Source organism: Dreissena polymorpha, chromosome 3 (genome assembly GCF_020536995.1).
Source record: "Dreissena polymorpha isolate Duluth1 chromosome 3, UMN_Dpol_1.0, whole genome shotgun sequence".
NCBI lineage: Eukaryota > Metazoa > Mollusca > Bivalvia > Myida > Dreissenidae > Dreissena > Dreissena polymorpha.
The window spans coordinates 110,989,408-111,015,177 of NC_068357.1; the positions used below are offsets into that span (position 1 = coordinate 110,989,408).

The 25,770-nt window shown below is 38.9% G+C and overlaps 1 protein-coding gene across 1 annotated transcript in view; it reads right to left on the reverse strand.

Moving 5' to 3' along the window:
* Window positions 1–11,673: 11,673 nt before the first annotated feature.
* LOC127871010 (RPA-related protein RADX-like) overlaps window positions 11,674–25,770 on the reverse strand; it is a 196,982-nt gene continuing 182,885 nt past the window's right edge. Inside the window, exons 14-15 of the mRNA XM_052413625.1 lie at window positions 21,710–21,911; window positions 11,674–12,405 (exon numbers count right to left, since the gene is read on the reverse strand). Of these exons, the coding sequence (XP_052269585.1) occupies window positions 12,002–12,405; window positions 21,710–21,911 (606 nt within the window). The 3' untranslated portion in view covers window positions 11,674–12,001. The remainder of the gene's footprint in view (window positions 12,406–21,709; window positions 21,912–25,770) is intronic.

Below are 25,770 nucleotides of genomic sequence, written 5' to 3' on the forward strand. Positions count from 1 at the left end.
GCGACATTCCCTCGACGCTCAATACGACGCGCGACAATTCAGTCGACAGTCAGATTTTCTGCGATTTTTTTTTCTAAAACCCAGCGCGATATGCGACACTCAAATATTGATTGTCGCATGATTGTCGCGCGTCGAGAGAGCGTCGCGAGAATGTCATGTGTCGACCTAGGGGTTTTTAGGTCGACAAGCGACAATTGCGCGATATTGGCTCGATTTATCGTATTGAGCGACGAAAGAATGTCGCGCGTCGAGAGAATGTCGTGTGCTGTTTAGGTCGACAGGCGACATTCTCGCGATATATCATATTGACTGTCGACTGATTTGACGTGCGTCGAGAGAATGTCGCGAGAATGTCGAGTGTCGCGCTCGAAGGTCGACACACGACATTCTCGCGATATTCTCGCGACATTCTCTCGACGCTCAATACGACTCGCGACAATTCAGTCGACAGTCAAGATGTACTGCGATTTTTTTCTCTAAAACCCAGTTCGATATGCGACACTCAAATATATGATTGTCGCGCGTCGAGAGAGCGTCGAGAGAATGTCGCGAAAATGTCGTGTGTCGACCGCGAATGTCGACACGTGACACTCAACTTGGCCCTATCTGGATTCCGTAAATGTGCGCCTAATGTTCGACTTAAGTACACAGCATTGTTTGACTGAAGTTTCCGTTTGTTTTTGGGTGTACAGAGTATTGGAGAATGTGTAAAATTCATTTATGTTAATATAACATCTATTTTTAGGGGAAAGTGGGCTACATAAAGATAACACCGTATGCGCGTAAACACCAAAGACATCCCATCAGTAACTTTACCTTGGATTACAATTAATTTCGCACTGTTACCGCGAATTAATTAAATCATTCCAGATTCTAGGGCTATACGATATAGAAATCTTACAGCGGCTCAGTTTAACTCTTTTTTTGATCCACCACACCATTCGGGAGGGCGTATAAAGATGTTCCTGTGTCGCGCATACGAACCAAGGCCAATTTAAATGTAAACCTCAAAGTCAAGAATTAGATTTTCAGTCACACTGTTCATGTGTTTATTCGCGACATAACTTCTCATGAGTTGAGCTTCATACCGACTGGGTTATAAATCAAGTCATGCTCGAAAACAGTAAAATCTCGGCGTAGAGATGGCGTTGGTACGTCCGTTTAACTTCACAGGATGTGATCAGAACCTGATCTGTGTCGGTCATATGAAACATATGTTCGTTTCATTTCCATGTTATGCCTTCTTAATACATAAAATGTTTGTTTTTTTATTCCATATTTTGAAATGATGTTTATTCAACTTCACATTGCATTTCAGAAAGCAGCTCGGCACCCTTTTCGTTAACCAAGATTCGATTCAGTCATCAGGTTCGAGTTATTCGGATTGGAAAGTTCAACCATCTTTTAACGTCTGTCTATCTCATGAACGTTTATATACAGTAGCCTACTGATCGATCCTTTGGTGAAATCCATTTGTTGTACTCATACTAATTAACAAAAATCAACAACTGCTGAATTATTACTACAACAACCTACTTTTTCAGTTACATTTTTATTACGATTTTTAATGTGTTACAATACGTCAACACATTTCGATCTAAAATCTTTAAACAATACAAAATACATGAAAGGGACAATACGAACAGATTAAAAGGAATTAAATGGCCAATTGGCAGAAGAGAATTTACACCCGACTATCACTCGAGAATAATTAAACCTCAGCTAAAGACTAGAATTACCACTGAGGCATGTTGTGGAGGAGACCAGAAGAACTGTCCTAAAGATAGCCCAACCCCAGTAGAAGAACTGCCCTAAAGATAGCCCAACCCCAGTAGAAGAACTGTCCTAAAGAAAGCCCAACCCCAGTAGAAGAACTGTCCTAAAGATAGCCCAACCCCAGTAGAAGAACTGTCCTAAAGATAGCCCATCCCCAGTAGAAGAACTGCCCTAAAGATAGCCCAACCCCAGTAGAAGAACTGTTCTAAAGATAGCCCAACCCCAGTAGAAGAACTGTCCTAAATATAGCCCAACCCCAGTCAATTTAGCTCCTCGTTTAACGCCCCCCGATTATGCACCGGATTTCATGCTTTTTGCAAGAGCTCTTCAACATGCTCACATTTGTATATGCAACGCCTATTTAAACGAACACTCGGCTGGTTCGGAAAATAAATATCTTTATACACGCGCAATTGCTTACACCACCGCAACCGGCCAAATAAATCTTCGGTTACGGCATACCGTAGATAGTCCACTGCCACTTTAAGTTAAATATTCGCAATGCCGCAATATGTTCCAAAGCCAAAGGGAGATATTCCAGGTACGCCTAAGCACGCCGTGCCAAAGGGCGAGTACTAGAACACCAATACTATACCGACAATAATTGTGAAAGCATTTGTGCCATCCTCACACAGACTAGCACTACGTGATAGATGACGATAACATGCTAAATTGACCTCCCGCGGACGTATGTATACCATTGTATAGTAGCATATTTATAATTTTAATGCTTCAGATCACCTTCTAGACAAAGACTTTCCGCCTAAATGACATTTTGGTATGAATTATAAAATATACACAAAAAAGAGAAATAGTAATGGCACATAAGTTTATGATGTCAGGCCATCATAGATATTAATAATTTACTGTCGTGATAAAATCAATATCGCACACAGTTATGCGGAAACACAATAACCTATTTAGACACATTCATTTCGTTTGAATAAGGCGCTAATCACAGCACTTAAACACAACACGTTTAGTAGCAGAAACACTAAAACTGTTGATTTGTTCCCAATAATTTCCTAATCATTTCAATTCACCGAAGTCGTTTCCCGGTGACATCCTGGATATTGACCTACTACTGGGCGATGCAATGGCGCCGACGCTAAACACGGTTGGAGGCCCGACGTTGAAACAGAGCCCCCACAAATCGTGTACGGTCAATGAACGTGCGCCGTGACTGCTCCGCACTGATTGACAGCCACGCTGTTATAAACTCGGCAATATATTTAACAAGAAATATCTTTAAAAAAGATATACGGCGGTTATTGTGGTTGGAGTTGGTGAAAGGTAAAGAGTTCAATGAATGAGATAAAAGATAGCGAATGTCTTTTTCTGTGCAGTTCTTAGCTGCATCACACGCAGTACGGGATGTAACGCGGAGTTTTCGCGGCTTATTTTACATTATTACATATTGCTGGTCATAAACCTATAGATACAAAACAGAAAACCAAAAGAAGAATGGAAGTGAAATTAAAACATATGAGTCAATCGGCCACACGCGAAGTATCCATATATTTTTAATATTTATAGGCGCGTTCTTCGAACAAACCTGTTTTAGTGGTTTATCGGGCATTGCTATTTGATTCGATTATTAACAGTATCGAGAATCATAAGTCAATATAGTGGAATAATTCTTGTTAGGGTGTTGCTGCAGTTTGCTGATTTTTTTCCATCTAATCGATTTTTATCCAAAATTTATATCTAAGATATATATACAAATACGACATGAAAAATGAAATAAAAACATAGGGTCACCGGCCTTGTTTTGATTTTTTTCACCATTATATAACATGTACTTTTTCAATAAAACAGAAAAATATCGCAAAATTTCAGGGTCAGTACTCGTTCCCTAAATCGTCCTGAAAAAATATAATTGATATTCACAGTTTTGCTTTCAAGATGAGAAAACAAACATTACCGAAATAGTATAGTGTCACGATAAGAGGAAAATCGTTTAATTTTGCAACAAATAATTGCGGTACTCGGTCCTGAACGCTTGGATAGGCTGCCATTATTTACAAGTTTGCTATTTTGAAATCAATTTTGTATAGAAAAGCATTGTGCAAAAATGTTCCATTTACAATTCGCAAGATTTGTTATGACCCTCGTCATGCGAAAATTGGTCGTATTCCATATGCGCCGATCATATATAGAGCCCACCCAACCTGCGCATCTCTCAGTCTGGTCAGGAGGTATAAAATGAGACCATAACACATTAAGTAATTTTATAGCGAACATCATCGCCTCTGACCAGACTGCGCAAATGCACATGTTGGGCTTAAGATACGCTGGCCGAAACGCATAAGACCCATTTTCGCATGACGCAGCAATGAAAGTGTGATTTAAATGTGTCGAAAGAAAACTGCGGATTAATCAAATATTTACATACGATATATTTCGATTGTGAAGAAATACATTCATAATAAGGCATGTGAGGACACATATGATGTGCACTACCGTAGTATATGTTTTATCTACTTACACTTATGTGTGGTTTGAAACTGATAACACACATTTCATGCGGAGAATATGCGACTCAAAAGTGAAAAAGAGTTTAACTTTTGTTTTCTATTTAATTATTTAGAAACGTAAATTTTATTTATAAGTCAGCATTTACGCCGACCACCATTTTAAAAGATATTTCGTATTATATTCAGTTATATTTTAATATTCGGCTCTAGCGATTATAAACAAATTTGTTGTCGTCTATATTAATTTGTGAACTCATGATCAACGTTTTATGAATTGAGAACTGTTAATATAAACAAACTTAACCATCTTCAATTGTGTTGTTAGCACCCGTGAATACGAAAGATCGCCGCTATCTGTTGAGAACAAAAGAAAATTTCCCAGACATATCACATTTAACACCCTGAAGTAGCAAGCACTATGAACGAGCTTACTCAACATCCCATCGCATCTATTAAAAGCCACAGATTATGAATGAGCTGAGCAAAAATACTACGTCATTAAGACGCAGCAGAAAGTGAACTATTTTAATCATTCATAAACAATCTCTTCCGCGACACGTATAATACAAACATTATTTATTGGTTCTTTTCTATATAAGCTCCGTTAAGAAATATTCCATTTAACCCGATATTCACATAATGTTTCCATTTGTGAATTAATATAGTTGAAGAACTCAAACCTCTTGCATAAAGTATACAACTTTTTCTCGCGCGGATACAGCAGGTGCGGCGGGTAGTAGGCTTTCCGTAGATAGCAGCCAAATAACTTTAAATTTTCGGTAATGACAAAGTGCGTTCTTCAGCAACAATCAGGAACTTGCTTGAGATGCCGACTGTTCTGCTCAACGAAATCGAATGTTTTGACAGTTGGTGCGCGATCAAGCAGGGGGGGGTGGGGTAAACAAAGTATCATTTAGCAGCCAATAAACAAATATTTTAGTCATTTTTAACTGAATATAATTGATAAATTATAATTAAAAAATCATTTTGATAAAACTACCGTATTGAAATTAAATCGTTTGTACAAACTTAATAATTTCATGCTATCGTTTCGATAAACTTTTTTTTTCCGAGAACATCTTTTGATCACGTGACAAAAAACAGACGCTAAAACACCCGCGAAAAAGTACCACGTGGTGAAAAAGGACGCTAAACACAAATACCATGCGACTATGACTTTTATTATGCAAGAATATACACTTCAGCAAGCCTTAGAAGCCTGGGCATTAAGATTGCAATTATGTAAAGAATTGACCTCTAACTGAAGTAAGCAAAGGAAACGTAGCAGCTTGTTGACCCTTTCCTTCTATGTGCAAACGCAGGTTGAATGTATTTTTAAAGTGTGCTGTTCACTATCGAAACTCACTACGTGAGCGTACCTGTCGCTTGGTTTGTTGAGTCAAACAAAGAATGAACCACAACACAATTATAATATGTATTGGTATTAAACAGCATTGTATTCAATTCTCAAGCAAACCACATTAAAACTTGAGCTACGCTGGTCGAAAGAACATAAGACCCATTTTCGCATGACTTGGCTATAACAGTGTGATTTAAATGTTTGAAAAGAAAACTGCATGTTAATCAAATATTATCATACGATATATTTCGATGATGAAGATATAAACTCATAATAAGCCATGTGAGGACACATGATGGTGTTCACTCCCTTAGTATAATTTTTATCTACTTATATAATTGTAGATCTATGGTTTGCCTATTATAACACATATTTCATGCGGTAAATATGCGACTTACAAGTGAAAAAAACCGCAAAAGTTGATGTTTTGTTTTCAATTTAATGATTTAGAAACCAAAATTTCAAACTTTAATTAAAAAACAGCAAGACTACCTTTTTTAAGACAATTCTTGTTATATTTAATTGTTTGTATATCCGGTTTTAGCGATTATGAAGCATTTTTGTTGTTGTCTATCGTACCCCTGTAGTTATTGTTGAACTCCTGTTCAACCTTTAATAAATTGAGAACTGTGAATATAAACAAGCGCAACCCTATACTATTGCGTTGTTATTCCGCATCTGTTAATAGCCCCAGGTTATGAATGAGCTGAGCAAAAATACTACGTCATTAAGACGCAGCAGAAAGTGGACTATTGTTATCATTTATAAACAATGTCTTCCGCGACACGTATAATACAATCATTGTTTATTGACTCTTTTTTATATAAGCTCCTTTCGAAACTATTCCATTTAACACGATATTCACATAATGTTTCCATTTGTGAATGAATATAGTTGGAGAACTCAAACCTCTTGCATAAATTACAACTCTTTCTCTCGCGCGGATACGGCATGTGTGGCTGTTAGGAGGCTGTCCGTAGATAAGTCGAATGACTTGAAATTTTCAGTAACAACATTAGCTGTTCGCAATCGCGAACAACTAAAATGAAAATCTTATTAGTTCCAGTATACTATAAAATAGATACTAGTAAATGATTAGGTATATCTTTCGTTAAGTGTATAGACCTTGTCCTATTATAACCTTAATTAACCATAATAATAATAATAATTAACCATCTTTACCATAATTAGTATTCTTATCATCATCATCATCATTAACTCCAGCATCAAATGGCGAGATATGTTGTTGTTGTTCTGAGTTTAGTTACAGGTCATGCGTGCCTCTTCACGAGGTCATTCAGGCTAGACCTGCCCGTGACCTTTCAGGGGAAAATATTTAATTTTTAGCCAAAGTCGGTCAAACTTACCCCGGCAACCCGAGTATTCGCCAAAGAATTTCGTTCTTTAGGAAAGTCCAGTGCACGCTGGCCAATGAGACCTTCATGTGCCCCGTGACGTGTGATGATGATCTGACATAGATTATGTAGAGTTTATTGTATGTCAGTGATAAAGCGCGAGATAAAAAACGTCAACAAACAAACGAAAGTTTATATACCGTATTGGTGACGTCACAAAGTCAATACTGAAATACACAGCAGCAATCTCGTTAAGTGATAACAAGGGTCGTAGCGTAAATGAAATGTCAAGATTTATTCTAGAACGTTGTTACTAATATACTCTATTGTATAAACGTATTCTATATTAGTTTAAGCATTTTTAATTGTATCTGTTTCAAGTTACTAATTGCATATTTGTTTACAATGCAACACAATCTTGTGCGGCTTGGTTAGAATGCAAATTGTTGTTATTATTCATAACAAACACATTGTTAAAATCATGCTTTTATGTAAATATATTTATATATACAGCATCATAAGTACATTGATGGTGTGCATGCAGATAACTTCATAAATAAATTGTCAGAGACTTTCCCTGCGATATATATGTTGGAACATACTCTAGGGGCATGAAGATAACAAGACTGTTTGCGTCTACAAATCATGTGCATAAATAATATTAAATATTATAGAGAAAATCTAATAAAGGACAATAAGCCTGAACAGATTCCAGCCTTCAAGATTAACTCTTATGTAAGGTTAACATGTGTGCAATTAATTTAATAATAGAAGAATTATAATAGATAAATATAATAAAAGAAGAAAACTGTCGCAATTCTTTAGTCAGTAAAAATGTTTTTTCATTGCTACAACATTCATGTTATGATAAATCGTGCTTGAAAAAAAATGTGAACAGTTGTAAAAAAAAACAAATTAGTATACACAAAACCTATACATTGTAATGGGAAGCGGACAATGACAACGAGCAAGGCATGGTATTGCAATGCGCATGGGGGGTTAGAAGGTTAGGGTAAGGGTTATGGTTAGGGGTTGGGTTAGGGTTAGCCTTAACCCTAACCTTAACCCTAACCAGACCCCTAACCTAACCATAACCCAGGGTTATCTCCCCTATACCAGGCCTTGCTCGTTTTCGTTGTCCTCTTCCCTGTAATACAAAGCTGCAAATAATAAAGTGATGATATTCTGGATATGATTTTATTTTATAGCCATAATTTAATAACAGCCATATTTATATTAAAAGTCTACAGAAAAGGCTTCGTTTTATGAGATATGTTAACATGATAGAAATAGTAAGTTTTATCTCTAAAGAATCGTTGGATATACCGGTACCTGTAAATGTCATTACAAAAGCAGTAATTTTAATTTTAATTGTATCAAGAATTATTTTACATAAAGATAATAAATTGAATATATTAATTCAATGTCAATTTTGACAATGAAACTCTAGAACCTATCTTACCAACTTACATAAAGAAAATCAAAGTAACCAGTTCTAAAGAAAAAATTGAAAGGTATATCTTTTATAGTTTGAGGAAAATCAGGAGCACCGCCTTGCAGGTGCAGACCGCTCATCTATTTTTCTTTTTAAAGGTGTAGGGACCTATCTCAATTTCAATCACAAAGAAGGGAGGGGTGGAGTGGACAGGAGTGTTTAGTGTGGGAGTGTGGTCATTTATTACATTATCTTCCAAAAATGCAAAAAAAAATGGGGGGGGGCGGGGGGGGGGGGCGGGGGGGGGGGAATTCTTGGGTGGGATTGTTGGACGGTATTTCAAAAATAAAATAATAAAAATAAATATTTGTGTTTTTTAACCATGTTTGAAAAAAACAAGATGTGTTTTTTCAGAAACACAATGCCCCCTATTGTGCCGCTTTGAACAATTTTTTTTATTTTTTTACCTTTGACGTTGAAGGATAACCTTGACCTTGAACTTCCACAACTCAAAATGTGCAGCTTTATGAGAATGCCGCTTTGAAATATATATTTTTTTTACCTTTGCCCTTGAAGGATAACCTTGACCTTGAAGGATGACCTTGACCTTGAACTTCCACCTCTCAAAATGTGCAGCTTCATGATAACGCCGCTTTGAAATATGTTTTTTTTACCTTTGACCTTGAAGGATGACCTTGACGAATGACCTTGAACTACCACCACTCAAAATGTGCAGCTTCATGAGAACGCCGCTGTGAAATTTTATAAAAAAAATTGACCTTTGACCTTGAAAGATGACCTTGACCTTGAACTTCCACCAATCAAAATGTGCAGCTTCATGAGAACGCTGCTTTGAATTTTTAATTTTTTTTTTATCTTGAAGGATGACCTTGACCTTCCACCACTCAAAATGTGCTGCTTCATGATAATGCCGCTTTGATTTTTTTTATACCTTTGACCTTGAAGGATGACCTTGACCTTGAAGAATGACCATGACATTGAACTTCCACCACTCAAATGTGCAGCCTCATGAGAACACCGCTTTGAAATGTTTTTTTTTATCCTTTGACCTTGACCTTGAAGGATGACCTTGACCTTGAACTTTCACCACTCAAAATGTGCAGCTTCATGAGAACGCTGCTTTGAATTTTATTTTTTTTACCTTGAAGGATGACCTTGACCTTGAACTTCCACCACTCAAAATGTGCAGCTTCATGCCAAATATCAAGTTGATATCTTCAATACTAAAAAAGTTATGGCCAATGATTAAGTTTTCGGACGGACAGACACCATATATTTGACATTTGACCTTGACCATCACCTTTCACCACTCTAAATGTTCAGCTCCATGAGATACACATGCATGCCAAATATCAAGTTGCTATCTTCAATATTGAAAAAGTTATGGCCAATGTTAAAGTTTTCGGACGGACAGACACCATAAATTTAACATTTGACCTTGAAGGATGACCTTGACCTTTCATCACTCAAAATGTGTAGCTCCATGAGAAACACATGCATGCCAAATATCAAGTTGCTATCTTTAAAAGTGAAAAAGTTATGGCCAATGTTAATTTTTTTTCCGGACGGACGGACAGACTGACTGACATACTGGCGGACAGTTCTACTGCTATATGCCACCCTACCGGGGGCATAAAAATTATTTTTGGGGGGGGGGGTATAGTGTGAGGGTGGGGTGGTCATTTATTAGATGATCTTTATTTATTTTTTTAAATAATGGGGGGATTGAGGGGGATTCGGGGGGGGGGGGGCAAGGGGGATGGTTTGGGTGGAGTCTATTGTGGTATGTCAGGTAAAAGTTGTTTTGTCAAAGTATCAATTGAATCTTATCATAAATAAAGAAGTAATGGCAATTTTAGCAAAATTTAATAATTTGACCTTGAGAGTCAAAGTAATTCAAAGGTCAAGGTAAAATTCAACTTGCCAGGTACAGTACCCTCATGATAGCATGAAAGTATTTGAAGTTTAAAAGCAATAGCCTTGATACTTTAGAAGCAAAGTGGATCTAAACACAAAATGTAACCATATATTCAAAATTACTAAGTCAAAAAAGGGCCATAATTCCGTAAAAATGACAACCAGAGTTATGCAACTTGTCCTTTACTGTCCCCTTATGATAGTTTGCGAGTGTTCCAAGTATGAAAGCATTATCTATGATACTTTAGGGGTAAAGTGGACCAAAACACAAAACTTAACCAAATTTTCAAGTATAAAAGGCCCATAATTCCGTCAAAATGTTACATAACTTTGCCTGCATAGTCCCCTTACGATAGTTAGTAAGTGTTGCAAGTAAAAAAGCAATAGCTTTGATACTTTAGGAAAAAAGTGGACCTAAACACAAAACTTAACCAAATTTTCAATTTTCTAAGCATAAAAAGGGCACATAATTCTGCCAAAATGCCAGTCAGAGTTACATAACTTTGCCTGCACAGTCCCCTTATGATAGTTAGTAAGTGTTGCAAGTATGAAAGCAATAGCTTTGATACTTTAGGAATAAAATGGACCTTAACACAAAACTTAACCAAAATTTTCAATTTTCTAAGTATAAAAAGAGCACATAATAATGTCAAAATGCAAGCCAGAGTAATCTAACTTTGCCTGCCTAGTCCCCTAATGATAGTAAGTAAGTGTACCAAGTTTGAATGCAATAGCATTGATACTTTATGAGAAAAACGCAAAACTTAACTGGATGATGACCCTGATACCGACGCCGACGCCAAGGTGATGACAATAGCTCATTTTTTATCATCCAAGCTCAACAAATTTCATTTAGCATACAAACTTATTATATGTAGATGATTGATAAAATCACTTTACAAAGCTTCCCTATATCACTATATAGGATCTTGCATGAATCAAGATTTCCATTAAAAAAAAAATCCATAAAAAACACTGTTGCTTGTCTTCTCATTTGGTTTACTGGATTATGATAAATTAATATTTTGTTATAATAATACATGTTTGATTTGTTAACAAGGTATGATTTTGTCACATGGAACAAGTTGGCTATTCTTGTTAGAATATCTGTCCTTACATTGACAACCAGTTTGAGTCCATTTTCTTATATAGATTTACACCACAAAAGGTTGTGATTATGGTTTAATATTATATGCGTGTACATCAAACAATACATTTTTATTTGATAGATTTCAATCCTGACACAAACTGAAATAATCTGGTTTGTTTTGTTGAATATATGTATAATTCATTTAACAATTAACAAGAATTAAAACAATACAAGATCAAATTAATGTATTGATTTATATTGATTCTCCTGAATGACCACAGGTGCTTGAAAAACAATAGTTTCCCTTTTCTTTTATAACATATTAAAGGTACCTGTGTGAATGACTATACTCACAATAACTGTAATCAACTTTATAGTATGTACAACCTTTCTATCTAACTAACTACTTCACAAAACTGAACATATACTGCCTTTTTAAATAAGATTGCTTTAACAAAACTGTTGCACAATATTTCCTCCACTGCCAGTATGCAAATATTAGTTTTCTGTATATTATTTTTAATTGAATGACATGACCTCAGAGTAAGCACAGAAAAACCAAAGCAAGTATCAAAGTTCAAAGGCCCTGTTCAGCATTATTTCCGCATAGTCTCTCTCCTTGAAGCAATCCAGCACCAACAGGTACCTCTTATCTGAACACTCTGAAGCAGTCAGTAGGACCTTTCTTAAAGCCTCAGGATTTGGGCCCTCTGAGATTGCTGTTGACAGGGTTTGTTTACCACTGAGAATGCTTGCAGCTATAGATTGTTGGAGCTCTGTGTTTGTTTTATCATGGAGCCCACTGATTGATCGTGCTGATTTGGACTCTGTGTTCATGTTACCCTTGAGTAAGTTTGACAATTTGGATCCGGGAAAGCAGTTGGCTGGGGGAAGGAAGTGAGTTTGCAGGAGAACCTTGGTGTTCAAGCCTGTCCAAGTGATTGTGAAGTAATGATTATTCGTGTACTCTGTATCTGAAACAGTAGAACATTTACAAAACTGAAAATCTACTAAAGTACAGAATTGAAACATAGAAAACATTTTTATGACATGCTATTTTTTCATATGCAACTGTTAACTCATAACCAGATGAAATATGGATATTCCAGTTACATATTGAGAAATTTATTTAAAATAAATGGAATGATTTTTAAAACACCTAGAAATGTGAGCTAAGGACATTGATGCTATTTTTCACTGGGCACGGAAGCTAGGGTGGTTTGACACACATTGTGTGTAAAGTTTATAAGTCATGTACATGTGTATGCACCAGTACTTTGTTACTTGCGACACATAAATCCTATCAACATATGTAACAATGCCAATGTATTATTCCAATAAAAATGACAGTCCGATGAACATCTACTAGAACAATTACCATATTCTTAGGACTATGCACAAACTGTCCACTGTAACTTTGGTCATGAAGCATCTTATAAGACTCATCTTCCAGATATTATGAGTAATTGCAAATACATTTTGAAATCCCATAATGCACAACAAAGTTATACCAAGAGTCCTTTGTGAACTTAAACTTTAAGCGAGTCATTGTTATTGCATGCATCATGTTGTCTAGATATGATGAGCATTTGTGCCTATTTAGTTTGAAATCCCTTCATGCTTAATAAATAAATGAGGACTAAATTGTTCCTTGACTATAAACAAATAAGAAATATGCAAAAACTGCAATTGTCAACTGTGCTCCTGACCTTCAAACAAAACATATGGTTGTAGCATGCTACACAACTGTCTTGATATGACTTATTTCTTAATCCCATGATGTAAAACGAAGTTATGAGTAGGACATGAAATGTCCCCCACACAAAAACACAAACACACACGGACAAGGTTAACACTATATGCCCTTCAGCAATTATCATGGCGGAGACAAGTGATATCTGTAAAACAGATACATGTATTCAGCGTATAAATGATATTTCTAAGTTACTAAATTTAAAAAAAAGTTTAAGTATTGTTGCGATCTTTTACCACTTAATAGTCACATATTCACGGCAAGACATAATTGTTATGAAGTGCACGTATATTAAACCACATAATAGTGCTCGTAGATACAGATTTTACTACAAAAGATCACATCATACGTGTCCTCACATTGCTTATCATGAATTTATTTCATCGTCATTGAAACCAATGGAATGTTGATGTATTTTATTAAGACGCAGTTTTCTTTCCACACATTCATATAACACTGTTACGTCCTCGTCATTGGAAAATTGTTCTTATGACATATGCAGCCAGTGTAGCTCAAGCCCAGCCTGTGCACTTGCGTAGTCTGGTTAGGAGCAATGCTTTCTGCTATAACAAGAGGGCCTGAAAGGCCCAAAGTCGCTCACCTGAGATTCAAAGGAACTGACCTGTTCTGGGCAGCCCAAGATGTCATTAGAACAAATGTTCTTACCAACTTTCATGAATAATAAACATCCTGGCGGCAATGTTTTTCAACAGACAGGATACATTTTTGTACATGTGCACATCCAAACCATCATTAAAACAAATATTCTGACATATTTTCACAAAGATTGGAAAAAAATGTGACTTTAAGATTGTTAACAAGTTTTTACAAAAGCCATATAAGGAAAAATGCCCCGCCCCCTGGTGGCCATGTTTTTTCAACCAACTGGAACAAGTTTTCAACTCGTCCAAGATATAATTGGGGCAATTCTTAAGACCAAGTTTCATGAAGATCAGACAATAAATGTTGCCTCTAGAGTGTTAACAAGGTTTTACTATAGCCATACAGCCATATAAGGAATGAAAATCAATAGGGGTCATCTGCAAGTCATGATCAATGTACCTATGAAGTGACATGATCCTAGGCCTAATTATTCTTGATTTATCATCAGGAAACCATTTTACTGTTTCAAGTCACTGTGACCTTGACCTTTGGCCTAGTGACCTGAAAATTAATAGGGTCATCTGCTAGTCATGATCAATGTGTCTATGAAGTTTCATGATTGTAGGGGTAAGCATTCTTGAGTTATCATCCGGAAACAATTTTACTATTTAGAGTCACTGTGACCTTGACCTTTGACCTAGTGACCTGAAAAACTATAGGGGTCATCTGCCAGTCATTATCAATGTACCTATAAAGTTTCATGATCCTAGGCGTAAGCATTTTTGAGTTATTATCCGGAAACCATTTTACTATTTCGAGTCACTGTGACCTTGACCTTTGACCAAGTGACCTAAAAATCAATAGGGGTCATCTGCCAGTCATGATCAATGTACCTATGAAGTTACATGATCCAAGGCGTAAGCATTCTTGAGTTATCATCCAGAAACCATTTTACTATTTCGAGTCACTGTGACCTTGACCTTTGACCTAGTGACCTGAAAATCAATAGGGATCATCTGCCAGTCATGATCAATGTACCTATGAACTTTCATGATCCTAGGCCTAAGCGTTCTTGAGTTCTCATCCGGAAACCATCTGGTGGACGGACCGACATGTGCAAAACAATATCCCCCCTCTTCTTCGAAGGGGGGGCATAAAAATGTACCACCCACTGGTGCCCATGTTTTTCATCCAACTGTTACTATTTTTCAACTCACCTAAGATATCATTGGGACAAATCTTCTGACCAAGTTTTATGATGGTCGGGCAATAAATGTGGCATCTAGAGTGTTAACAAGGTTTTACTATAACTATATAAGGAAAAATGCCCTGCCCCTGGTGGCCATGTTTTTCAAGAAACCTGAACCATTTTCGAACTTGTCCAAGTTATCATTGGGACAAATCTTCTGACCAAGTTTCATGATGATCGAAAAATGAATGTGGCCTCTAGAGTGTTAACAAGATTTTACTAAAGCCATACAAGGAAAAATGCCCCGCACCCTGGCGGCCATGTTTTTCAACCAACTGGCATCATTTTCGAACTCTTCCAAGATATTTTTAGGATGAATCTTCTGACCAAGTTTCATGAGTTCAAGGTTGCCAAAGGAAGACTGGTGGTAACCCTCAAAGAGTCATCAGATGACATGATATGGAAGGCAGGCATCGAGACACGCACAGGGCGAAAGTGGTCAGCAAGCCAGGCAGTCGCCCAGGCAGAAAGCAGGCTACGACACAAAGACATTGTAGGCACCACAGCTATAGGAAGACAAGGCCTGGGCAGTTCAAAACCACAACGCTGGAGCACTGCCGGTAAGAAAGAAAGAAGCCAAATGGTCCAGTATGAGATCAGGCTTTCAGAAGAGGAAGACAGGCGCGCCAGAGCAGTCGGGATGGGAGGGCAGTGCGCATGGACACAATGGCAGACCACAGAAAGACACCTGACATGGGTAGACATTTGGCACTACGAACCACTACGACTCAAATTCCTACTGAGATCCGTATATGATCTGCTGCCATCTCCAGTCAATCTACACAGATGGGGGTTAGTGGAAGACCCAAAGTGCCAGCTGTGCGACAAACCAGGAACCATGCAGCACACCCTCTCATCTTGCCAGACAGCGCTAACACAAGGCCGATACAGATGGAGGCACGACACAGTCCTCAAGGAGCTAGCAGACATACTAGAGCGGGAGAGAATGAAGACAAGACGTACCAACAAGAAGGCAGTACCAACAATCAAATTCGTCAAGGAAGGACAAACTGCCAAGAAGGCAAGAACCGCAGCAACATCTATCCTTGATGAATCAGAGCGTTGGGAGATGAAGGTCGACCTAGGAAAACAGCTGGTATTCCCAGACATAGTCCATACCACACAGAGACCAGACATAGTTATATGGTCTCCCAAGGACAAGAAACTGGTGATGATAGAACTCACTGTACCCTGGGAGACTAGGTGTGATGAGGCCTACGAGCGGAAAATGGGAAAGTACACTGAGCTACAAGAACAGTGTAAAAGTCGCGGTTGGAGTGCCTGGCTGTTCCCCGTTGAAATAGGGTGCAGAGGATTTCCAGCCCAATCAGTATGGAGAATGCTCAGCAACATTGGGATCAAGGGAGGTGACAGGAAGAGGGCTGTAGGCAGACTTGGACAAGCTGCAGAAAAAGCATCCAACTGGCTGTGGATGATGCGAGAGGAGAAGAGCTGGACGTTAAACCACTGACCCGTAGTGTTTGGCCAACACTACGGATCCACTGCCCGGAGAGTGTCCTATGATTAAAGGATAGAAACACTTGATGATAGGCAGTTCCCAGCTGATGAGTCAGTTGTTTGTGCAGTAGTATCTGTATTCTACACATCATATATCTGGGCAACCAAGTGACCTAAAAATCAATAGGGGTCATCTGCCAGTCATGATCAATGTACCTATGAAGTTACATGATCCAAGGCGTAAGCATTCTTGAGTTATCATCCAGAAACCATTTTACTATTTCGAGTCACTGTGACCTTGACCTTTGACCTAGTGACCTGAAAATCAATAGGGATCATCTGCCAGTCATGATCAATGTACCTATGAACTTTCATGATCCTAGGCCTAAGCGTTCTTGAGTTCTCATCCGGAAACCATCTGGTGGACGGACCGACATGTGCAAAACAATATCCCCCCTCTTCTTCGAAGGGGGGGGCATAAAAATGTACCACCCACTGGTGCCCATGTTTTTCATCCAACTGTTACTACTACTGCTCTAAAAGAACCCACAATGAAGGAAGTATCTGATGTAGTGAAGAAAGCAAGAAGCGGCTCCGCACCAGGACCAAACGGTATACCCTATAAAGTATACAAGATGTGCCCGATGCTACTACGAAGACTATGGACCCTACTTAAGGTGATATGGAGGAAAGGAAAAGTCCCAGATTGTTGGCAACAGGCAGAGGGAATATTTACTCCAAAGGAAAAGGGCTCCAAACATGTGACCGAATTCCGAACCATTTCACTGTTGTATGTGGAGGGGAAAATATTCTTCGCTGTCCTGGCAAGACGAATGACCACGTTCCTGACAACCAATCAGTACATTGACACATCAGTACAGAAAGGGGGGGTTCCGGGCTTCTCTGGCTGCATTGAACACTCCAGTGCCATCAGTCAGATCATCCGTGAAGCAAAGGTGAACGCCAATGACCTCACAGTCGTCTGGTTAGACCTCGCCAACGCCTATGGCTCCATACCACACAAGCTTATTGAAGAAGCAATGAAGTACTATCATATCCCAGAGCATATACAGGGTATCATAAATGGCTACTTTGATGGCATACAGCTTCGATTCTCAATCGGTGACCAGACAACGCCATGGCAGAGGTTAGAGAAGGGGATAGTAACTGGCTGCACCATCTCAGTGGAACTATTCGTGATGGGCATGAACTTGATCATCAATGCCGCGAAGAGGGAAACCAGAGGACCAAAAACAGCATCAGGTATACACCTCCCATCCAGCAGGGGGTTCATGGATGACCTGACCATCACTACCACCACACATGTACAGGCCCGCTGGGTACTAACAGCCCTACAGGACACGGTCACATGGGCACGAATGAAGTTCAAACCCAAGAAGTCAAGGAGCCTGATTATCAAGAAGGGAAAGGTTACCAAAAGATTCACTCTACAGGTGCAAGGGGAAGACATTCCATCCATTATTGACAGTCCAGTCAAGTGCCTCGGCAAGTGGTACGACGCCAGCCTGAAGGACACTAATAACATCACTAGAGTCAAAAAAACAGCTCCAAGATGGCCTGAAGCTTATAGACCAGACAGGCCTCCCGGGCAAGTTTAAGGCATGGCTCTACCAACATGGGTTACTACCTAGGCTTATGTGGCCCCTTATGCTGTACGAGATGGCTACAACCACTGTAGAAGGATTCGAGAGAGTGATCAACCGGCATCTTCGGAGATGGCTTGGTGTCCCTCCTAGTTTCACCAGCATTGGACTGTATGGCAGAACCAACCAACTTCAACTCCCAATAACCTCACTAGTTGAAGAGTTCAAGGTTGCCAAAGGAAGACTGGTGGTAACCCTCCAAGAGTCATCAGATGACATGATATGGAAGGCAGGCATCGAGACACGCACAGGGCGAAAGTGGTCAGCAAGCCAGGCAGTCGCCCAGGCAGAAAGCAGGCTACGACACAAAGACATCGTAGGCACCACAGCTATAGGAAGACAAGGCCTGGGCAGTTCAAAACCACAACGCTGGAGCACTGCCGGTAAGAAAGAAAGAAGCCAAATGGTCCAGTATGAGATCAGGCTTTCAGAAGAGGAAGACAGGCGCGCCAGAGCAGTCGGGATGGGAGGGCAGTGCGCATGGACACAATGGCAGACCACAGAAAGACACCTGACATGGGTAGACATTTGGCACTACGAACCACTACGACTCAAATTCCTACTGAGATCCGTATATGATATGCTGCCATCTCCAGTCAATCTACACAGATGGGGGTTAGTGGAAGACCCAAAGTGCCAGCTGTGCGACAAACCAGGAACCATGCAGCACACCCTCTCATCTTGCCAGACAGCGCTAACACAAGGCCGCTACAGATGGAGGCACGACACAGTCCTCAAGGAGCTAGCAGACATACTAGAGCGGGAGAGAAGGAAGACAAGACCTACCAACAAGAAGGCAGTACCAACAATCAAATTCGTCAAGGAAGGACAAACTGCCAAGAAGGCAAGAACCGCAGCAACATCTATCCTTGATGAATCAGAGCGTTGGGAGATGAAGGTCGACCTAGGAAAACAGCTGGTATTCCCAGACATAGTCCATACCACACAGAGACCAGACATAGTTATATGGTCTCCCAAGGACAAGAAACTGGTGATGATAGAACTCACTGTACCCTGGGAGACTAGGTGCGATGAGGCCTACGAGCGGAAAATGGGAAAGTACACTGAGCTACAAGAACAGTGTAAAAGTCGCGGTTGGAGTGCCTGGCTGTTCCCCGTTGAAATAGGGTGCAGAGGATTTCCAGCCCAATCAGTATGGAGAATGCTCAGCAACATTGGGATCAAGGGAGGTGACAGGAAGAGGGCTGTAGGCAGACTTGGACAAGCTGCAGAAAAAGCATCCAACTGGCTGTGGATGATGCGAGAGGAGAAGAGCTGGACGCTAAACCACTGACCCGTAGTGTTTGGCCAACACTACGGATCCACTGCCCGGAGAGTGTCCTGGGATTAAAGGATAGAAACACTTGATGATAGGCAGTTCCCAGCTGATGAGTCAGTGGTTTGTGCAGTAGTATCTGTATTCTACACATCATGAAGATTGGACAATTAATGTGGCCTCTAAAGTGTTTACAAGGTTTTACAAAAGCCATATAAGAAAAAATTCCCGCCCCCTGGTGGCCATGTTTTTCGACCAACTGGCATCATTTTCGAACTCATTCAAGATATTATTGGGATGAATCTTCTGACCAAGTTTCATGAAGATCTTAAATAAATGTGGCCTCTAAAGTGTTAACAAGGTTTTACTATAGCCATATAAGGAAAAATGCCCCGCCCCTTGGCAGCCATGTTTTTCAAGCAAACGTAATCATTTTCAAACTCATCCGATATATCATTGAGATCAATATTCTGACCATTGTCATGAAGATTGGAAATAAATTTGGCCTCTAGAGTGTTAACAATGTTTTACAAAAGCCATATATAGCCATATAAGGCAAAATGCCCCGCCCTCTAGTGGCTGTTGTTTTTAAAGCAACCGAAACCATTTTCTAACTCATTCAAGATATCATCGGGACAAATATTCTGACCAAGTTTCATGAAGATTGGAAAATAAATGTGGCCTCTAGAGTGTTAACAAGGTATATTAGGAAAAATGCCCCACCCCCTGGCGGCCGTGTTTTTCAATCAACTGGCATCATTTTTTAACTCGTCCAAGATATTATTGGGATGAATCTTCTGACCATGTTTCATAAAGATCAGGCAATAAATGTTGCCTCTAAAGTGTTAACAACTTTTTACTATAGCCATATAAAGAAAAAGCCCCACCCTTTGGCAGCCATGTTTTTCAAGCAAACGTTACCATTTTCGAAAACACATCCAATATATCACTTAGACCAATCTTCTGACCAAATTTCATGAAGAATGGAAATAAATTTGGCCTCTAGAGTGTTAACAATGTTTTACTAAAGCCATATATAGCCAAATTTGGAAAAATGCCCCGCCCCCTTGTGGCCATGTTTTTCTAGCAACCGAAACCATTTTCAAACTCGTCCAAGATATTATTGGGATTAATCTTATGACCAAGTTTGATTAAGATCGGACAATAAATGTGGCCTCTAGAGTGTTAACAAGATTTTACTATAGCCATGTTAGGAAAAATGCACCGCCCCTTGGCAGCCATGTTTTTCAAGCAAACATAACCATTTTCGAACTCATCCAAGATATTATTGAGACCAATCTTCTCAACAAATTTCATGAAGATTGGACAATAAATGCGGCCTTTTGAGTGTTAACAAGGCAAATGTTGACGATGCACAACTCACGACGCACGACGGACAAAAGGCAATTACAAAAGCTCACCATGAGCACATTGTGCTCAGGTGAGCTAAAAAAGCACGCAAGGTTTCATGGTATCTCCTGAGAATCCTCCTCAGAAAGCATTCCTGAAAGACTTCCCAGATGTGCAGGCTCGGCTGGTGCTACATTGATAACATTTTGCATAAGACCCATTTTCGCATGAAATGGGTCTTTAAAAATCTCATTGCATCTTGTAAATGGATACATCAAACCACGATACTTCCTGATATAAAGTGGAAGTCACGCTGTGTTATTTATAGCAAACTGGTAAATGTTAGCAGCCTTTTCTGACTTGCAGGAAATCATGGGAACTACTATTTCAGTGCTTTTGTATCACAATACAAGATTAATGGCATTTACCGATAAGTTTTCATTATTTTTTTTATCTAAAACTCGTGATAATTGATATTTTGAAAGCAAGCCTGTGTTATCAATATAAGGCCTTTATAGATAGATTATTCCTTCTTCCCCTGACAATTTACTGACATAGCTCTGAAAGCTGAAAGTCTTAGGGATGGAATTCATCAGTGTCTATGTTTCATATGAACATGCAGGGAGAAGTCTGCATTTATCTTCACCGTTCAGTGATACATCCTATACTACAAAGATGCTGTGATGTTGCCAATCATTCTGGGGGATTATGCTCATATCAGCCAATGAACTATTGGGAATGTTTTCATTTGGGTCTGCTGACGTTACGTAAAGGTCATTTAAGATGAAAAACTTGCTTAAAGAGCTAGGCCAAAAAACAAATTACAAAATAATTGTTTAATATCTCCACCTTTCAATAAGATTGATGTTAACATTTTAGCACCAAAAGCATAAAACCCATTGAATATTGTCTTACACCCACAAACCTTGAGATGAAATCTGGTTATTTTCACCCATGTACACAGTGTCAGGAAATGCCAGCCTACATTTCTGCTCCCTCCACCTATCAGCCGTGTACACAGAGGGGAATGAGGAGTCCTCCAGGCACCTGCTGCCCAGTGTTACCATGGCATCTGAGGCATTGTATGTTGCAAAGTCCAGTGTCACTTCTAGACTGTCCTCCTTAACCTGACAGGAATATATATATTGATATAGTTCAGCATGGAACTATTGTATGTATTAAATAATTGTGAAGCAGTTAAAGCAATAAATTTTTATTATGAGGTACTAGGGGTCTAATGGTTACCCGTCACAACAATGAAATGAGAGGTTGAAAATGGAACAAAGCCCTCACCTGAACCTAGAAGAAATTATACTGTTCTGAGCATACAGTGTTCCAAAGATTTCAGACCAGCAATGTAACGACAAATGCACAGCCTTTGGCAGCCTTGTTTTTCAATTGACCACAATAATTTTTAATGAATTAATGAATAAATTGAGATCATTAAAATAAAACAAAGTTTAATAATGATTTGACAAACAAGAGGGCCACAGGGCCTAGGTTGACAACAGAGACTTGTAGGAAATGACCTGTTTTGAGAATCTTTTGCGATTGCTTTGTAACCATTTTTTAACTTGGCTAAGACACCACTAGCACAAAATATAGTGCATAGTATCATGGGGATTTCACAAATATTTGACTTAAAGAGTTTTCAAGGGTTTCGCTAATTCCATATGAGGTAAGGTTTCGCCATAGCCATTTGTGGAAAATGGAAACATGCAGTCCTGTTTTCAACAGACTGGAACAATTTTCATACTTGGGCAAGACACTTGTTCTGAGAAATTTTCAAATGATTTGGAATTAAATGTGTCTTTGAGAATGTTCAAAAGGTTTCAAAACAGCCAAATCAAGAAAGCCCTCCCCTCAACCCTGGCAACCACTTTGTTTAATGACTGGTACCATTTTAACCGTTAAAACAAAAGCTTACAAGATAAGTATTGATGCAAAGCATCAAAGGGCGTCGGGAATTTCAGTGTAAAAGGCACTCAATGAAGTTACATGGAAAGCTTTTTTTCTACTGTACAAATTAATATATTGGCCGATTATTTTAAACAAAATAGAAAAAGATACTGGTATAACCATTATCTATGAATTTGTGTTATAACCCCCAAATAACCATTATCTATGATGTTGTGTTATAACCCCCAAATATTTCATAGTTCATTTTATTTACATTGGTTTCCTTTTTTTTTACTGGAATCGGTGTGCAGCTTTCATTAATGGATCAGAACTGTGTAGGTTTAAAAAAATCTGCTTCATCTTGTAGGCGTAATTTCATATTTTTCTCAACTTCAAGGGGATATGATTCTGAACTTATTCTTACGTTGCTCATTTACGATAGGGGTTGAGTACTCATTGATATGAAAACACTGTAAAAGTTTTAATGTGTTTATGAACCCCCCCCCCCCCACCCTCTCACACATATATTTCATGGGCATAATAAAAACAAAAAATGGTTACAATAAAACAGCATATTTATTTAAACTAAAATGTCTACATCAAAACAAAAAGTTAACATAGAACACATATAAAATAATTTGATTCTACTGGGGCTTGAACCTTGGGCCTCTCACATGTGAAGCGAGCGTGTAACCACTACACTTCGGAACCGCTTGAAAAGACACCTTCTAACTAAGATATTAATAAGCTATGAATAGTCGGTTTAAATGTAAACCCGGAAGTTTAAACGCTAAATAGTGAGCAGTGTTAAAGGTCCATACAACTGGCAAGATACGTGTCAGGCCTGCGGCCTTTTATATGTGGTTCTGAAAAAAAACCAACCTGTAGGAGGACTTGATAGTAATGAGACTAGGGTGCTATGATGGTGCTCCTCATTGATAAGCGGCTGCTTCCTTTATCAAGACTCATTATTACAATTAATAATACGTGTTGCACTTCGCGCTCTATAGCGCCTTTATTAGTAACAAGGGCTGTTTGTAAAACATGCATGCCACCCATATGGGCTGTCCGTTGTACTGGCAGCCATTGTGTGAATACAACTTTTGTCGTTGTGACCTTGACCTTTGACCTAGTGACCTGAAAATCAATAGGGGTTATCTGCAAGTCACGATCAATGTACCTATGAAGTGTCATGATCCTAGGCAAAAGCGTTCTTGAGTTATCATCCGAAAATCATTTTACTATTTCGGGTCACCATGACCTTGACCTTTGACCTTGTGACCTCAAAATCAATAGGGGTCATCTGCGAGTCATGATCAATCTACCTATGAAGTTTCATGATCCTAGGCATATGCGTTCTTGAGTTATCATCCGAAAAATCATTTTACTATTTCGGGTCACCGTGACCTTGACCTTTGACCTAGTGACCTGAAAATCAATAGGGGTCATCTGCGAGTCATGATCAATCTACCTAGAAAGTTTCATGATCCTAGGCATATGCGTTCTTGAATTATCATCCGAAAATCATTTTAATATTTCGGGTCACCGTGACCTTGACCTTTGACCTAGTGACCTCAACATTGATAGGGGTCATCTGCAAGTCATGATCAATCTACCCATGAAGTTTCATGATCCTAGGCGTATGCGTTCTTGAGTTATCATCCGGAAACCATTTTACTATTTCGGGTCACCGTGACCTTGACCTTTGACCTAGTGACCTCAAAATCCCTAGGGGTCATCTACGAGTCATGATCAATCTACCCATGAAGTTTCATGATCCTAGGCGTATGTGTTCTTGAGTTATCATCCGGAAACCATTTTACTATTTCGGGTCACGGTGACCTTGACCTTTGACCTAGTGACCTCAAAATCAATAGGGGTCATCTGCAAGTGATGATCAATGTACCTATGAAGTTTCATGATCCTAGGCCCAAGCGTTCTTGAGTTATCGTCTGACAACCACCTGGTGGACGGACCGACCGACCTACCGACCGACAGACAGACCGACATGAGCAAAGCAATATACCCCCTCTTCTTCGAAGGGGGGCATAACTACGTGGTTGCTTTGATAGTGGAACAAAGAGGTTTTGTTTTTATACAAAACCAGAAATGTTCACCGGTTCGCGTATTTGCCCAGTCCCTGTGATCTTTTATTATTGCCCAGTCCCTGTGATCAGTTATTAATTAAAAGAATGAGCTTTGCATTATTGGCAATAAATGTTGTAGTAAATGTAATAGGCACAAATGCAGTACTTATTTACACTAATTTACACAAAAAATCACCACTATGCAAGATATTGTAGTGAGCTGGTTTTTAAGTACAAAAATTGTTTACCTTTTAAATACTTGTGTGTATAGTGACATTCGGTTGGTCTGGTGTTTTTACAAACATAATAAGTAGAATATGCATATGAATCTGATAATACACAGACCCACTAACATATAAATCAAACCATGTTTGTAATTTACCATTTTTGACCAAGAATCCTGCCACTGTTCTTTCTTGTAAAGTTGACTTGAAAACGGTCTGCTCGTAAACACACTTTTACTTCAATTATCTATGTTTAACACAGAATGTTTATAGCTTAAAATAACTCTCCGTGAAAGTTGAGTACACATATTTTGCTAATCCATGCATGTTATACGAATATCTTCATTATTTGTATTGTTATTTGTAATGTTCAGTAGAAATCGGCATGTGATTCTTCCACTGTCCGCCATCTTGGAATGTCGACTTGTGGGTAATTTTTGCATAGCAACACACAGCGGTGTAAACATAAATCTCACCGGCGCTATATTTAAGCTTTAGGTAAGAAAGCTGCACTATTTTTAGCAGACGTAAGGTCATTATTTAGTTCATATAGTCTGTTTAAATTGTTTTCTCATTTAAAGTCTATTTTATTATTTATAAGTGTTAAGCGTGCGAGCGTTCCATAATTGGTCACGGCAGTTATTGTGACCCGTTTTTGGTCACACTGTGACCAATATTTGGTCACAGTGACCAATTTCTGGTCACAGTGACCAATTTCTGGTCACAAGTGGAACGCCGCGGCTATATAAAGTGACCAAATTTTGGTCACAAGATTC